The sequence below is a fragment of the Spermophilus citellus genome (assembly GCF_964194105.1).
Source record: "Spermophilus citellus genome assembly, chromosome: 8".
Classification (NCBI taxonomy): Eukaryota; Metazoa; Chordata; class Mammalia; order Rodentia; family Sciuridae; genus Spermophilus; species Spermophilus citellus.
The window spans coordinates 4,941,111-4,956,261 of NC_138189.1; the positions used below are offsets into that span (position 1 = coordinate 4,941,111).

At 56.2% G+C, this 15,151-nt stretch overlaps 1 protein-coding gene across 1 annotated transcript in view; it reads left to right on the forward strand.

The window, feature by feature from the left end:
• CRMP1 (collapsin response mediator protein 1) overlaps positions 1-15,151 on the forward strand; it is a 106,353-nt gene that overhangs the window by 78,533 nt on the left and 12,669 nt on the right. Inside the window, exons 4-9 of the mRNA XM_081303256.1 lie at positions 2,120-2,284; positions 3,743-3,804; positions 5,413-5,493; positions 12,207-12,275; positions 13,584-13,704; positions 14,919-15,075. Coding sequence (XP_081159382.1) covers positions 2,120-2,284; positions 3,743-3,804; positions 5,413-5,493; positions 12,207-12,275; positions 13,584-13,704; positions 14,919-15,075 — 655 coding nt within the window. The remainder of the gene's footprint in view (positions 1-2,119; positions 2,285-3,742; positions 3,805-5,412; positions 5,494-12,206; positions 12,276-13,583; positions 13,705-14,918; positions 15,076-15,151) is intronic.

Consider the following 15,151-nt stretch of genomic DNA (forward strand, 5'->3'; position numbering starts at 1 on the left):
TGTGACAAAAAGGGACATAGAACCTGAACGGGGCTGGGGCTCCGAGAAGGCTGCCCTGAAGAGGCCACATCCCGGCCGGGATCTGAAGATGGCAGAGTCGATGGGGGGCGGGAGGGGAGCAGATGGCTGAGAGGAGGAAGGGCACACAGAGTCCTGGGGGGCACAGCTCTCGCAGTGGAGACAGGGAAGGCCCTCTGCACCCCGCAGAGACGGAGGGACAGAATTGCAAGGAAGACCCTGAGGACGGGATGGGGACAGTGCTGAGCCTCGTGGGAGAATTTTGTGCGATTACATCTGCAGCTGTGGAAGGATCCCGCGGGCAGTGGTGTGATCAGATTGGCCGGGAGGTGCCCGCAGCAGTTTGCTGATACACAAGGGTGGTTTGGCTGAGGTGGTGGATGGCAGTGGGCTGGTCTAGGGGCACGTGGGCAGCGTCAGCAGTATCATGATGGGGGGACATGGGGATGGGAGGGAGGGAGGTGGCGGGACGAGCCCTCACCCTGTGGCCGTAGGACCGTGAGATGCTACATCCCTGTGTCGTCCACAGCTGGGGTCGGGTGGGCGGCACTGCAGGAGGTCTGGGGCACTTTGGTTTTGAGTCACCCTGTTGGGTGGCCAGGGCACAGCTGGCACAGAGTTCCGCAGCTCCGAGGCAGTGGAGTTTGCGTGAGGGGTGCGTGGAGAGGTTTTGGGACCAGCCTCGGGGTGTGATCACTAAGGCGGGAGCAGAGCGGAGTCTGAGGAGACGGGGAAGAAACCCAGAGACGCAGAGGAGAGGCCAGGAAGAGCAGAGGTTGAGCCAGCATGGGGACAGAGAAGAGTGAGCTGAGGAAGAAGGGATGGCGCTCCGAGGACAGAGAGGCTCGGGGTTCCCTCAGGCCTGGGTCGCCAAGGCCCAACCAGCAGCTAATGCCTGCGACGGGAGGGAGGCAGGAGGGAGCAGAGGCTGTTCTCTGTGGCCATCTCTGTGACGTCCGGCGGGCGAGGGGCCTGTGCAGAGAGAAGCAGGTGGTAGCCAGAACGGCAGGCGAGGTCAGCCAAGGTTGAAGACACACCTTTTTGAGCTACTTTCGGTTTTAGATGTTACTTGAAAAAGAGGGACAAGGTTGCCTTTCCTTTGCCCTTAGAGACCTTTGACCTTGACGGTCTGGGCCAAGGCTGCCGAGTGAAGTCCTGGAAAGATCAGACCATCTGTCAGGTCTCCGAGGGAGGCTCCTCCTACCTCTGGCCAGTTATGGGACCTTGGATAAGCCCTAGGCCCCCTTTGAGCCTCAGTTTTTCCTTCCTCCCTTCCTTCCTTCTGGGGATTGAACCCTGGGTGCTTTACCACTGAGCTACATCCTATTTTATATTTTCTTATTTTGAGACAGGGTCTTGCTAAGTTGCCTAGGATCTTGCTAAGTTGCCGAGGCTGGTCTTGAACTTGCAATTCTCCTGCCTCAGCCTCCTGAGTTGCATGAGCCACTGCACCTGGCCCAAATGGGGTTGTTACCCTTCACTCCTTAGGATGACCGTGAGGCTTAAGCGAGGTGTTCATAAATCCTTTGTGCTGCTGTCGTGCATGTCGTGAGCACTGGATGGATGGTGGTGATGGCGGTGTGGTCATGATGGTGGTGCAGCCTGAAGGTGGGGGTGAAGATGCCACTGGTAATGGTTTGCAATGATGGTGACAGTGGCAGCACTGACCATAATGAGGATGGGACAATAAGCATGGAGATGGGGTGGCATTGATGGAGATGATGGGGGTGATGGAGGTCATGGTGGTCATGGTAACAATGGTGGGGTGATGCTGATGGGTTGATGGGGTGATGGGGGTGATGGTGGTCATGGTAACTAACAGTGGTGAGGTGATGCTGATGGGTTGGTGGGGTGATGGAGGTGATGGTGGTCATGGTAACAGTGGTGGGGTGATGCTGATGGGGTGGTGGGGGTGATGGAGGTGATGGTGGTCATGGTAACAGTGGTGGGGTGATGCTGATGGGTTGATGGGGTGATGGAGGTGGTGGTAGTCATGGTAACAGTGGTGGGGTGATGCTGATGGGGTGTGGGGTGGTGAAGGAGGTGATGCAGATGGGAGAATGTGGGTCCTTAGCATCGTGACAACTTTTCTCTGTCCCAGTCGACCATGTTGTTCCTGAACCTGGGTCCAGCCTGCTGACTTCCTTTGAGAAGTGGCATGAAGCGGCCGACACCAAGTCCTGCTGTGACTACTCCCTCCATGTGGACATCACAAGCTGGTACGATGGTATTCGGGAGGAGCTGGAGGTGCTGGTACAGGACAAAGGTCAGTTAAAGCCCCAGAATGGGGCTCTGGAATCCCTGGTTTCTTGGTGGATCCAGGGGAAACGTGGAGCTAAGACCCTTTCTCCACATCTGCTGTGACTCCGGTCATGAACTGCACGCTGCCGCCGGGACAGTGGGCAGGCTGTCCTCAGGCCCAGTTTCTGTGGCTTGGCAGGCAAGGGCCATGACCCATCCTGGGTGCCACCCCTGCACTACAACCAGGCACTGCTGGGCCTTTGCTCGAGCTGTTCCCCTACAGGGGGTGTCCTTGTCTCTGCCTGTAACAGGCTCCTCTCCTTCCTGCCCCAGCTCCGCAATCACCTCCACACGTCTCCATCAGAACTGCTGCCTTCCTCCAAAGCGGGTCCCTGAGTCTCCTGGGGGCACGTTTTCTGCTGTTGGAATGGGGGATGTTGGTTTTCTGTTTGGCTCTTCTGAGAGCCCCTAAGCTCTGCGAGGTGCGTGTGTGTCCCCGTGGCTCCCTCTGTGGGGTTGCACTCTGAGAGGGTATGGGGGGAGGCTCAGCCTAGCGTCTGCCAGGTGCTCAGCCCTGGATGTGATTCAGGGTCACATCGCATGAAGGTGGCTGTTGCCAGGGTTACTGTGTGGCTACGGGAGGAGGAAAGGAGAACTGGAGGGCAGGTGAGCGAGCTGACCGCCCAGAGGAGCTCCGGCTGCCTCAGAGCTGAGCCCACACGGAGCCTGGAGCAGAGCTGGCGTTGGTGGAGTCTGGAGGTTTGGTTGAGGACTGTATCTTTTCTTTATTAGTCAGGCATGAGCTTTCTCCTTAAAATGTCCAAAAATAACAGCTTGCTTTTGGATTTTTGTGTTTTGGCTCCTTTGCTTTTGTTTTGGTATTTTTTAATAGAATAGATAGAGGAAACACGTGACTTTACGAATTGCTCCAAGCTCACCCACCCCAGACAAGTGGGGCTCTGCCAGCCGTCCCATAGGCTCTTTCCTTCCTGTTACAGTGACGTCTCCTTCCCCCCAAAGTTACCACTGTCTCTTGATTTTAAAAAGCTGTTGAATTTGTTGCTGGTATATTTATCATGTTGGTTCTTTGTTATTTTATTTTGAAGTATTTAGGAATTAACTAACGTGTAGGTTCCCATTTGTAACGAGTCAAACCTACCTCAACTTTTTAGTGGTAGTTTCTAACCTAAGACAGCACTGCCTATATCCCCGCTCTGGGAACAAGCGCCAGGGTAGAGGTGTTAATTTGGCCACAGCTTACTAATTCATCATTTCTGCTTTACTGCATTGCTACTTCTAATGTCTGGAGGTCTCATTCTCTCTGCCCCCTCCCCTGCCTCCCCGTCCCTTCCTTCACCTGCATGCTCGGCTCCCTGTTGGCCGCCCCCACAGTGGTCCCCATGGCGGCTTCTCTCTGAGAGCTCCCGCTTTGCTTCTTTCTCTTCGACATGCCTTTTCTCTCTTCCTTCTTATCTTGTAACAGGTGTCAACTCCTTCCAAGTCTACATGGCGTATAAGGACCTCTACCAGATGTCCGACAGCCAGGTAGGCCCCACTCCTCTTCATTTGGCAGCTCTGGGCCACCCCAGCCTGTCACCTGGCACAAGACAGAGGAGACAGGGCTGGCATGGAGGCCAGGGCTCAGGCCCTGCAGGTGGCACTAAGTGCATTCGCCCCTCAGATCTTGGTTCCTTTCTGACTCTGGAGTGGAACAGGAGCCCTGGTCGATGGTTCCTCATATTGGCTCATCTCAGTGCCATTAGCCTGCAGAGCTGGGCGCACAGGCCGAGGGGCTCGGGAAATGTGCTTCCTGGAAGCCCCTGGCTGGCTCTGGCTCGAGCAAGGCTGGGGATGATGGCTTCCCTCAAGCCAACCGAGATGTTGGACACGTAACTTCCTTTCAGTTTTCTCATCCAGAAGGTGCAAAGCCTCAGGCCTGCCGGTTTTGGTCATTATGTGGGTGCCAGGAACAGAGCGGGGTGCTGCCACAACTGTTTGCAGGGACTGGGGACTGCTTACCAGCCTCCTGGACTTCTCACTGCGGGGTCTCTTGGCTTGGTTTCCTCTCCTTTCCCTCTTCCCTGCGTGCTAGTGTGGCAGAGGGACCCATGGACGGTAGAGCCAGCCTGGCCCTTGCTGCGCAGCCTGGAGCCACTTTCCCAGCCTCTCTGGGCTTCAAGCTCATAATAGCACCTGCCTGGTGGAGATTGTGGAGGATTGAGTGATGCAGACAGGAGATCTGCCAGGACTGTGCCTGACGCACAACAGCACGACCCAGATGTTGGGAGGTGATGGCTCCTTATTGCTCTGGAGCTAGATGGACAACAGGCTTCAAATAATCATGAGGGGGTTAGAAAAGTAACTTGCCCAGGATGCCCGGAGGCCTTTACAGCCTGCAGAGGGTGTTCTGAAAGCTGAAGGTTGGTTCTGTCGTGGAAAGAGGGGCATGTGGCACACCAGGTAGCTGATTCTCAGCTGTTTCTGTCCAACATTGGTTCCACTGAAGCCCTGGGCATGGATGGAGTTCTGTGGCCTCTGGACCAGGGTCCTCAAAAGCCCCTCGAGCCCCCAGGAGTGCCCCCCACCTGCTGTCTGCATCCAGAAGGGTGCTCCTGGGTGTTGTCTTGTTCATGGAGAACAGAGTTGAGATTCAGGTGTCCTGGAGAGGGAGCTTGGTGGCCTTGGTCCTCAGCAGGGTGGGCTCTTCTTGGTTAGGGAGATGTCAGGCAGGGGCAAGGCCTCCTTGGTGGACTGGCAGGATGCTGGCCCAGCCTCTGTTGTCTGAGTTCAGAGTTCCTTCCCTGCACGGCAGGTGCTGGAGTTTTTGAAAAGGTTCGCACATCTCCTATGGCGCAGGCAGAGCAGGCTCAGGTACACAGTCTCCGTGAAACCAAAGAGGACTGCCCTGCACCAGCTGTCCCCAGGAGCACAGGCAGCCCAAGGGGCCAGCCGGGAGGAGACCCAAGGCAGGAGGCCAGGGGCGTCCCCAGGCCGTAGCTTCTGCCTCACCCCAGCTCCTGCTTTCGGGTCTGGAAGGCGTCAGGGCCAAGGGAAGCGCCTCTCCTCGATTGGGGAGTGGAGCACCCCTGCTGCCGCGGACCACTGTGCGCGTGGTGCTCCCTTCTCACACCCACCCCTCGTGTCCCTCCTCAGCTCTACGAAGCCTTCACCTTCCTCAAGGGGCTGGGAGCTCTGATCTTGGTCCACGCGGAAAACGGAGACTTGATAGCTCAGGTGAGTGGTGCCAATTCTGTCCTTGCCCCAGCCCCCACCCCCCTGTCAGAAGGGTCCACAGGAGGGGCTCCTGGCTTGATTAGTGAGAAGACTGGACAGTGAAAGGCCAGGCTAGGAACGGATGTTGTCTCGGACACGCGGTCACCCACACTCTCAGCAGTGTGGCCACTGGCAGGCCAGGTTGCTTCTTGAGACTCGGTTTCCTCAAACATGCAGTGGGGATGACCTAACCATCCGTGGCGTTGAGGGGTGTGCACAAGGGCAAGTGGGAACCCAACAAAAATGCCTTGTGCACCTACGGGTGCTGGGGCCTCGCACACCTGGGGGCATTGGGGTTTCACGTGTGGGGGTGCCAGGGCCGTGCACACAGAGGCTGGCATTGCTCATTGTCTTGGGGTCGGGAGGGGGCAGTGGTGTGGAGCAGTGTTGCAGCCCTGCCTCCTGAATGTCCCAGCCATGTGGCCTGAGGTGACAGACAGCCCTTACCCATGAAGCCTTATTTATCCCGAAGCTCCCACCTCACAGAGGTGCATGAGCTTACAGGGGTCTGAGGTCTGTCCTCTGGCGCGAAACAGGTGGCAGTCCCACAAAACTTGGGGGAGGAGGAGACGGGAGCACACGCGGGTCCCTCTGGTTGTGGGATTCAGGAGGACACGGCAGGTGGGCAGCTGGCCCTTCTCCCCAGCTCTCATGAGGAGGAAGAGGTGGTAGAGAGGGGCGGGCGGGGTGTGGGAGGGGGAGCACAGGCCTTGCCACTGTTGGGGTGGCTGGGCTGGGGTGGGAGGTGCCCTGCTGGGGCCTCTGGTCTGAAGGCCTGGGGAGCCTAACCCAGGGACAGGTCTCCTGGCTCTCGGCTCCACCTCGGCCGGCCATTCCTGAGCCTCTCCATCCTCTCAGGCGGGAGGCCTTGCTTGTGTGGCCTCCTGCTTCCTGCCCAGCAGATCTGGGGCTCCCTGCCTTCCGTTCCCAGGCCTTTGGGCCAGGCCGTTCGAGCTGCCAGGGTTCTGCTAAAGTAGTTTCCTCAAAACCCTGTGGCCTCCTGGGAAGCTCACTGGGCGGGGTTCACTGCCTCAGAGGAAAGACCCCCACCCGTTTCTCCAAGGTGAGCCCCCCCCCCCCCCCCCCCCCCCCCCCGGGCCGAGGAGTGCACCTTGACCTTCCCACGTCCTGCTGCTTGGTTGAGGAGACCCTGGGCACCTCCGATGCGGAGCTCTTCAGAGGATCTTTCTCTTTACGACTGACTAGTGCTTGGAGGCACCGCCCTCATCTTCATGGATTCTAACAAAGTCTGTGGGATCCCACTCTCGGAGCATCAGGAGTTATTTATCTGGCAATATCCTGAATTTGAGAGGGGCTCTGAAGCCATTCTTTAATTTGAATCTTTTGCCTTTGGAGAGCTGTGAATTCCCAAGCCTTCGAATGTCCCAGTTCTTTTCTTTCTTTCTTTTTCATTTAGTGTTTTTAGATATACGTGGCAGTAGGGTGTGTTGTGACACATTTACCTACATGGAGTGCAGCCCATTCCAATTTTGATCCCATTCTTGTGGTTGTACATGATATGAGTTGTTGTTTATATTTTTTGTTGTTGTTTGTTTTGGTACCTAAGGGTCACTCAGCCACTGAGCCACATCCTACAGCCCTTTTTTGAGAGAGGGTCTCACAAGTTGCTTAGGCCCTGGCTAAGTTGTGTAGGCTGGCCTCAAACTTGCAATCCTCCTGCCTCAGCCTCCTAAGTCTCTGGGATTGCAGGCGTCCACCACCCCACCTGGCCTGGTTCTTTCTGATTTCACGGTTCTTCTCCCCATTAGTCTCTCCCATGTAACATTTTAAGCAGTGAGAAGAACCAGGCAGTTCCTTCCACTCTGTGTGGGAGACCTCCTGAGCTAGACCCGGCCCATCGGGTTTCCCCCAGGGGTGCAGAAGACAGCGTGGAGTCTCTGCTGCTGCGAAGTGTGGTCCCCCTTCCTTCATTGCCTCATTTCCTTTCGAGAGCTCACAGGCAGTGTCCTCAAAGTCTGCGTCTCTGTAACAGTCTGCTCGAGGCTACCTGTCATGCTCCTTGAAATTCTCCCGACCTCCTCTCCCTGGTTCCAAAGCCACTTCCACATTTTTAGGTAAATGTTATTCTAACACTCTGCTCCGGTCCCTAAATTTGTGTCCGTTGTCTATGGCTGCAGAAAAACTTACCCAGCGCTCAGCCTGCATCTTGAAACATCAACATTTGTCTTCTCCTCTTCCTGTGGGTCAGGAATGCAAAGGTGCCTGGGTCTGTGGCTCAGACCTCTCCCAGGCTGAACCAAGGTGTTGGTCCAGGTGGGGGCATCTCCTGGCAGAGGGTGGTGCTGAGGGTTCGGTTTCTTACAGACTGTCAGACTGCTGCCCCTGCTCTTGGCTGCTGCAGGCCAGAGACTGCCTGGTTCTTGCCATGTGTATGGCTACAGTGTGGCAGCTGGCTGTCTTCAGAATGAACAAAGGAAAGACGGAGAAGGGAAGGCCAGAAACTTTGTGACCTAACTCTGGAGGTGACGTGCATCCTTTGCCTCAGTCTGCTCACTAAAGGCAAGGTGCTAAGTCCAGCCCACGCTCACAGGGAGGGCACCCCCAGGCCGTGAAACCCCGAAGCGCGATCATCGGGCGCCATGTTGGAAGTTGCCCACGACACATGTCTGAGTTTGGCTTGATGTTAAGTTTCATGAACATGGAACCCAGTGGTGGCAGGTGCTCATTCACGCCTGCTCTCTGTTGCTCAGGGCTAGCTTCCTCCTGTGTAGTTAGCTTCTGCTTCTTCATGAACATGTCACATTTTATTTTTTAGTTGTTGGATATTTGGGCAATTTCGAAATTGGGGACTGTTAGGTATAAAACATCCATGAGCGTTCTCGAAGAGTCTTGTTGAATGTGGGTCCACGTGTTGTTGATATACACCTAGGAGTGGGGCTGCTGAGCTCTAGGATCTGCGTGATCTGGCTTTTGTAGATTTCCATGGTGCCCCGCTTTCCGCTCCCTCCAGTGTGTGAGGAGCCCTCGGGGGGCCTTCCAGCGCTCCTCCCAGCCAGCCCAAGGCAGTGACCAGCTCCAGGGCTCTGTACATCCCCTCGACAGCTTCTAAAATTTCCGTCTTCTCTCTGCATTTCTTAATGTGTGTATATCTTTTGTCACTTGAGTAGGGTCAGAAGAGAACTGAAAACAACACCTGTGCTCAGCCTGCTACCATTAGACCCCCTCCTCTTCCCATTGTTTCTCCCTGGCTCCTTCCTTCCCCACCCCACTTCCTCCCCTCCCCTCCTGGTCTCTTCTCCTTTGAACAGAAATAGTAACTGACATTTAAACTATTTAGTGTAGGGATTTCTCTGTATCATAAAATTGTTTTGTAAACAGTTTCCAAAAATGCTTCATAAACACCATCTTCAGTAGCTGCAATTATTCCACAGTTTGCCTCAATCCACCCAGCGTCAGACTTTGAAATTGTTTCTAATTCATGTTCTTATAATCAACCGGAGCTCAATAGCCATAGAGGCACAGTCAAGACTGTGATTTCTTCGTGGTCAGTGGGCCCAGAGTCGTGGCAGAGGTGTGTCCAGGAGTGACGACCCAGAGACTGCAAGTGGAACTTGGCATCTTGGCAACGTTGAGGGAGAAAAAAAAAGAAGAGTTTTGTCTTCTAGACTCATTAAAGAGTTCCCGGGGCAAGGAAACCTGGAGCAATAGGTTGAATCTGGGCCACCAGCTTGGGGAGGCATTTCAAGGTCATAGGAGAAGTTCAAGGTGGGGTTTTCCTGCCAGGAGACAGATGCAGGGAGAGGGACCTAGATGGAAACTAGGGGCTGCTGCTGACTCCTCTCTCCTGTGCAGTGGTATCACTCCAGGTGCTTGGTGAGGCCATCTCCCCCCTCACCTTCACAGTTGTGATGCAAACACTGTCAACTCCAGTGCGCAGGAAACTGAGGCTCAGAGAGCGTGGCCAACTTGCCCACAGTCCTAGGGATGGCCAGCTTTGGAACTGGGCATACCCATGTCTGGGTAATTTATAAAGAAAAGAGGTTTATTTGGCTCACTGTTCTGAAGTTCCAAGAGCATGATGCCAGCATCTGCTTGCCTCTGCGGACAGCCGTGTACTCTCTGTGTGTGGCGGAAAACTGGAAGAGGGCAGCAGGTGCCTGCGGAAGGAGCACAGATGCAAGAGAGTCCGAGGGGAGGTGCCAGCTTGTTGTATCAAAGGCCGCTCTCACAATAACCACGCCGGCTCCCTGAGACGAGATGGGAGCCCACCCCTGAAAGTGTTGATCCCCGAGTGACCAGGTCACACTGGAAGGCCCAGGCACCTCTCAACACCATGACACTGGGGCCCAATCCTCAGCTCAACTTGTGGAGGGACAGAACATGTTCCAGCCGTAGCACTCTGGCCCTACCCCGGCCTGTGTCCCCCTCACATACGAAATACGGCCTGTCCCCCAGTCATCTGAGGCTCGAGGTGACTTCCGGCTGTGAGCCTGCAAAATCAACACCCAGTCCTCCACTTCCAAGATCCAGTGGTGACACGGGTGGCACAGCGGGGTCACCATTGCTGGCCCAAGGTGGAAGTGCTCCAAAAGAAAGGCGTAACGAGGGCTGAGCTGGGGCTTAGCGGCAGAGCACTTGCCTAGCAGTTGCGGGGTCCTGGGTTCAAGCCCCAGCACCGCCTAAAAATAAATAAGTAAAAAATTAAGGTATTGTGTCCAACTACAACTAAAATATATATGTAATACACATATATAATTATATATAAAATATACACGTAATATTATATATATTTATGTGTGTGTGTATATATATATATATATATTTTTTTTTTTTTTTTAAGAAAGGAGTCATTGGCTCAGAGCAAATCCAAAACGGCAGGGAAGATGTTGAATCTTAAACTGGAAGATGGTCTTCCACTCCATGCCCCCTCCTAGGCACACCAGTCCCTTCTGCCCTGTGGCTGCTCCCTGGGGTTGGCCAGGTGCCCGTGCCTTTCCCAGGCATGTTGCAGGTCCCCACTGGCACTTCCACGCCGGGATCCAGAGGTGAAGCCCCTTCCCAAGGCTCACTGGGCGTGGCCTTGTGGGGAGCCTCGGTGGCGCTCAGTCCTCGAGGCTGGTTCCCTCCGGGTCCTGTGGTGGTTCGTCTTTGACTTCCCCGGGAGCCGCCGTGACCCTGCCTGCCGGGCCTGCACTCTGCACATCTGCAGACCCCCGGGGCTTGCCACCTGCACCCTCTGGAGCGGTGGCCTGGGCACACTGGCCTCTTGAGCCCTGGCTGGCCCAGTGCTGCCCTGGATGGTTCACCCCAGCTGCCATTAAGGGCCTAGCGTCCGAGCCTATGCTGAGGGGAATCCTAGGAGATCTCTGAGGTCTGGCTGAGATCCCTCCCGAGGTCTGGCTGGGCACCTCCCTCCTCTCCTGGTGCCAGTCTTGGAGCTCGGCTACACTTGCCCTCTCCAACGTGCTTTTAGTTCGTCACATAATCTGTGATTTTCCAATTTTTGTGCTCTCTTCCCTTTAGAGTGATAAGTTCAGTCTTTAAAGAGCTTCTTTTTCTTCTTCCTGATCTCAGCTTAGTGGTTGAGATTAAGGAACCTCACAGCTCCTTTTAATTTGGCTTAGAAAATTCTTCAGCCAGAAATTCTCATTTGTGCTTTGGGTTGTCTTGGGTAGAGGCCTGGGGCACGGACACCATCAGATGGCGGCTTTGCTCCCTCATAGCAAGGGTGGCCTTGCTCCATGGCCAAGGCCATCTCATTTCCATGTGAGGCTTCACTGGAGTGGCTGTTACCGTCCAGTGCCCATGGACGGTGGTCTAGGCACGATCTCAGCATGTCCCCTAGAGGCTCCACCTTCCCTGCCTTCCCCTGCTCCCAGCCCTCACAGTCACCTAAACACAGTGCTTACGGTGTCTTTGTCTTGGCTCCTCAGAACTCTTCCACTCTCTGGCCATTACCTGATTCCAAAGCTATTTCCACAATTGCCAGCATCGTTATAGCAGTGACCCCTCTTCTTGGTACTGGTTTTCCCTTCGGCCATTTTCTGTTGTGGTAACAAAATACTGGAGGCTGGGTACAAAGAGAAGTTTATTTTTGGAGGTCAGAACATCGTGCCAGCAACTACTCAGCTTCTGCTGCGGGCCATGTGCCCCTCTGTGCAGGGTGGCACTGGAATGGGGACCGGGCCTTAGGCAGCTCGCATGCAGGACACCTGGGGAGGCTCGCTTGATAACATTCGTCCTTGCAAGGATGAAGCCATTCCTGAGAGTGGCACCAACTCCCACAAGAAAATCATTCATGTCTCTTGGGGACCTCATCACCTCAGCACCTCTCCACGCCATCACATTGGGGACCAAGCCTCCATGCGAGTGTTGGTGGTACACACCCTACTCCCACCACAGCACCCTGCTTCCTTCAAACATCCTGGGAGATTAAAGCAGATGAGGAGGCATGCTGTGGGGCGGAGCCAGGTGTGGGGGTGGAGCCAGGTGTGGGGGTGGAGCCAAGCTTGTGAGGCAGAGCCAGGTGTGCTGGGTGGGGGCTTATTGAAGTGAAAGGATGATTAAAGTGAAAAGATGGATGAAGTGGGAGGGCCGTGGCTTACCCCACCTGCTGGGCCTCAGCTGCCCTGTCCCTCTAGCAGGAGGTTAGAGGAGCAACTTAGCCCAGCTCTGACCGTCCATAATCGCTGACTCATTTGTTTCTGTTATAGGAACAAAAGCGAATCTTGGAGATGGGCATCACGGGCCCCGAGGGCCATGCTCTGAGCAGACCTGAAGAGGTGAGGACTTGGCGTGTCCCCGGCGTTGCTGGGCGCTCATCCTGATGGCCTTCCTGCTGTACCCAGCCTGCGTCCAGCTCCTCCTATTCCCTTCCCTCCTGGGAAGGCCACAGGCCAGTCAGCGAGGGCCAGGAAGAGGCCCTGCCAGGAATTCCACACGGGCCCTGCGCACACTTCAGTGTCCAAACTGGATAAGAGTCTGCCAAGGACTGTGCCCTGGGTGTCAGGGATGGGGAGCCACGGGCCCCAAGCTGGCACCCAGGAGACAGCCACCCTGCCTGCTGCGTTCCCAAGATGGAAATGGATAGGTCCCCTAGGTGGCTGTGTGTGGAGGGAGGCCCAGAGGGCACGTGTGCCTGGGACTCAGGTTGAGGGCGTTTCCCTGCCCCTAGGAAGTCACTAACAAGTGTCCTGAGCCTCCCCCAGCCCTGGCCCCTCTCCACACTGGGGACACACAGGAGTAGTGATCAGGCCATGAGCTGTGTGTCCCTGGCCTGTGGGGACATCAGGACAGGATTAGGAACAATTTATAAGCTTTCATAGCACCTGAATGTGGCTGCCACATCAGGGCTTGTGACTAATGGCTTTTCATCAGAGAGCAGGTAGGGCCCCATCAACTGTCAGACTCCAGCAGGGCCCACCTGGAGCCACACCACCCTAAAAAGAAAAAGAAGTACAGCTGGGCACAGGGCGCGTGCGAGTGATCTTCCCTCGGGAGGCTGAGACAGAAGGATCACAAATTGAGGCCAGCCTCAGCAAATTGGCGAGACCCCTCTAGAAATTAAAAATTAATAATAATAATAATAAGAGCTGAGGGTATAGCCTTGAGTTTGGTCCCAAGTACCACAAAAACCAACCAACCAGTCCTCGGGTTGGCTGACTCCACCCGTGTTGGCCGGGCTGGAGGGTGTGGAGACTGAAGAGACCTCGGGTGCTCCCGGGTTTACTTGGTGAGGGAATGAGCCGGTGGGCAGGGGGTGGGTGGACATGGGCATGTGCTTGGCACAGCCTTCGCATACCACAGACCACCTCCCAAGCTTCCCGATTCTGTCTGCCGCCTCTCACTCTAGTGGGTGCAGAACTCTCCCAGTCTCACAGGAGCTCAAGTCGGCCTCCGACCCTCCACCCGAACTCCCTCTGCCTTCTTTTAAGAACAGCTGCTCTACTTGACCCCTTGACTTGGTAGATTTCCCTCTGCCACAGTTGACTGAGGAAAGTCAGAGCACACAGGTTCACAGAGTCCTGGGAGTTTGGGGTGGGGCAGGCTCCCCCACCTCCCTCTTGTGACCCTGTGTCTGCTGTCCCCAGCTGGAGGCCGAGGCTGTATTCCGGGCCATCACCATTGCCGGCCGGATCAACTGCCCCGTGTATATCACCAAGGTCATGAGCAAGAGCGCAGCGGACATCATCACCCTGGCCAGGAAGAAGGGTATGCGGTGGCCGGGCCTCCTAAGGGGCCCTGTGTGTCCCACAGGCCTAGCCACATCCAAGACCAGACTGGAGCCGGGAGCCGGGGCCTCCAGCCCATTCAGGAGTGGAGGGGACATGGGGAGGGGCAGGCAGAACCCCATGTGTGCAGTCAGTTTTAGGTGTGATTCTGGGTGTGCCAGGTGCCACCTGGGTGACCTTGGGCAAGTGCCTGGCATGTCCTGAGCCTCGGCTTCCTCACTTGGGGCTGGGCATGGTCCCGGCTGTCAGGGCAAGAGGCCGTGGGTGGAGCGTTGGCAGCTGTCCTCTGGAGGCTGGTAGTAGAGGCCCTGCCTCCTGCCTGACCTCCTGGTCCACTTCCTGAGCACGTCACCCTGGCTGGGCCTCGTAGTCCCCCTGCAGGGCCTCATGGTTGGCTCCTACCCTTGGGGTCCACGTGGATAGGAAGAGGGTCAGCTGTGGCTGGGGAAGGAGGAAGGTCGTTTCCCAGGGCCGGGGCCTGAGAACAGCATGTCCAGCTCATGAACAGTGTTGGTTTAGGACGTCAGCTGCCCAGCTCCAAGAGTGGATGTCCTTCACCTCTTTGACCCTCTGACTCCTCCTCTCAGAGGGGCCCTTCAAGCCAGTGAGTGAAGCCTTGGCAGCAGCCTTGGCACGTCCAAGTGCTGAGTAGGTGTCAGGCCATGTCCTGGCCAGCTCCAGGTTCTCGTGGTATCCAGTCCAGTGCCATGAGACCCTTTCTGGCCTCCAGAGAACCAGCGCAGGCTCTGCAGGAAGACATTACTCCGTGCATAAGGGCGGGTCCCTCACAGCCCCACACACTTCTCAGAGGTCCCACCGTGTCAACACTGTGACATTGGGGACCAAGCTCAGAGGGACAGACAGGAGGAAGAGGAGAGGGCGGGGCATCGCACAGTGGGCCTGAAACCCCTGATCCCGTGGCCCCAGGACGTCTGTCCCTCTGTCCCTCTGTGAAAGGAGATAACAGTGTTCAGATGCCAAAGTCGGTGACGGCCCCCGAGCGTGTACTGGGTGGCTCGGCCACTGAGTCTCTGTAGAGCGCTTGGCAGGTGCGGGGTGGCGCCTGGCAGGGGTGGCCACGTCAGGGTCCCCTGGAACACGGCTGGCTGACGGCTGTCACTCTCCCCTGCTCCTCAGCCCCTCCTGCGGGCACTGCTCACAGTAACCATGCTCGCTGTGTTTGTCCCTCCCAAGGTCCCCTGGTTTTCGGGGAGCCCATTGCTGCCAGCCTGGGGACCGACGGCACCCACTACTGGAGCAAGAACTGGGCCAAAGCAGCAGCGTTTGTCACCTCCCCGCCCCTGAGCCCAGACCCCACCACGCCTGACTACCTGACCTCCCTGCTGGCCTGGTGAGAGCCCGGGTGCAGCCAGGGGCCTTTGGGGACAGAGTGGCTGGGCGGGAGGCGCAGACTGGGTCAGACTGGC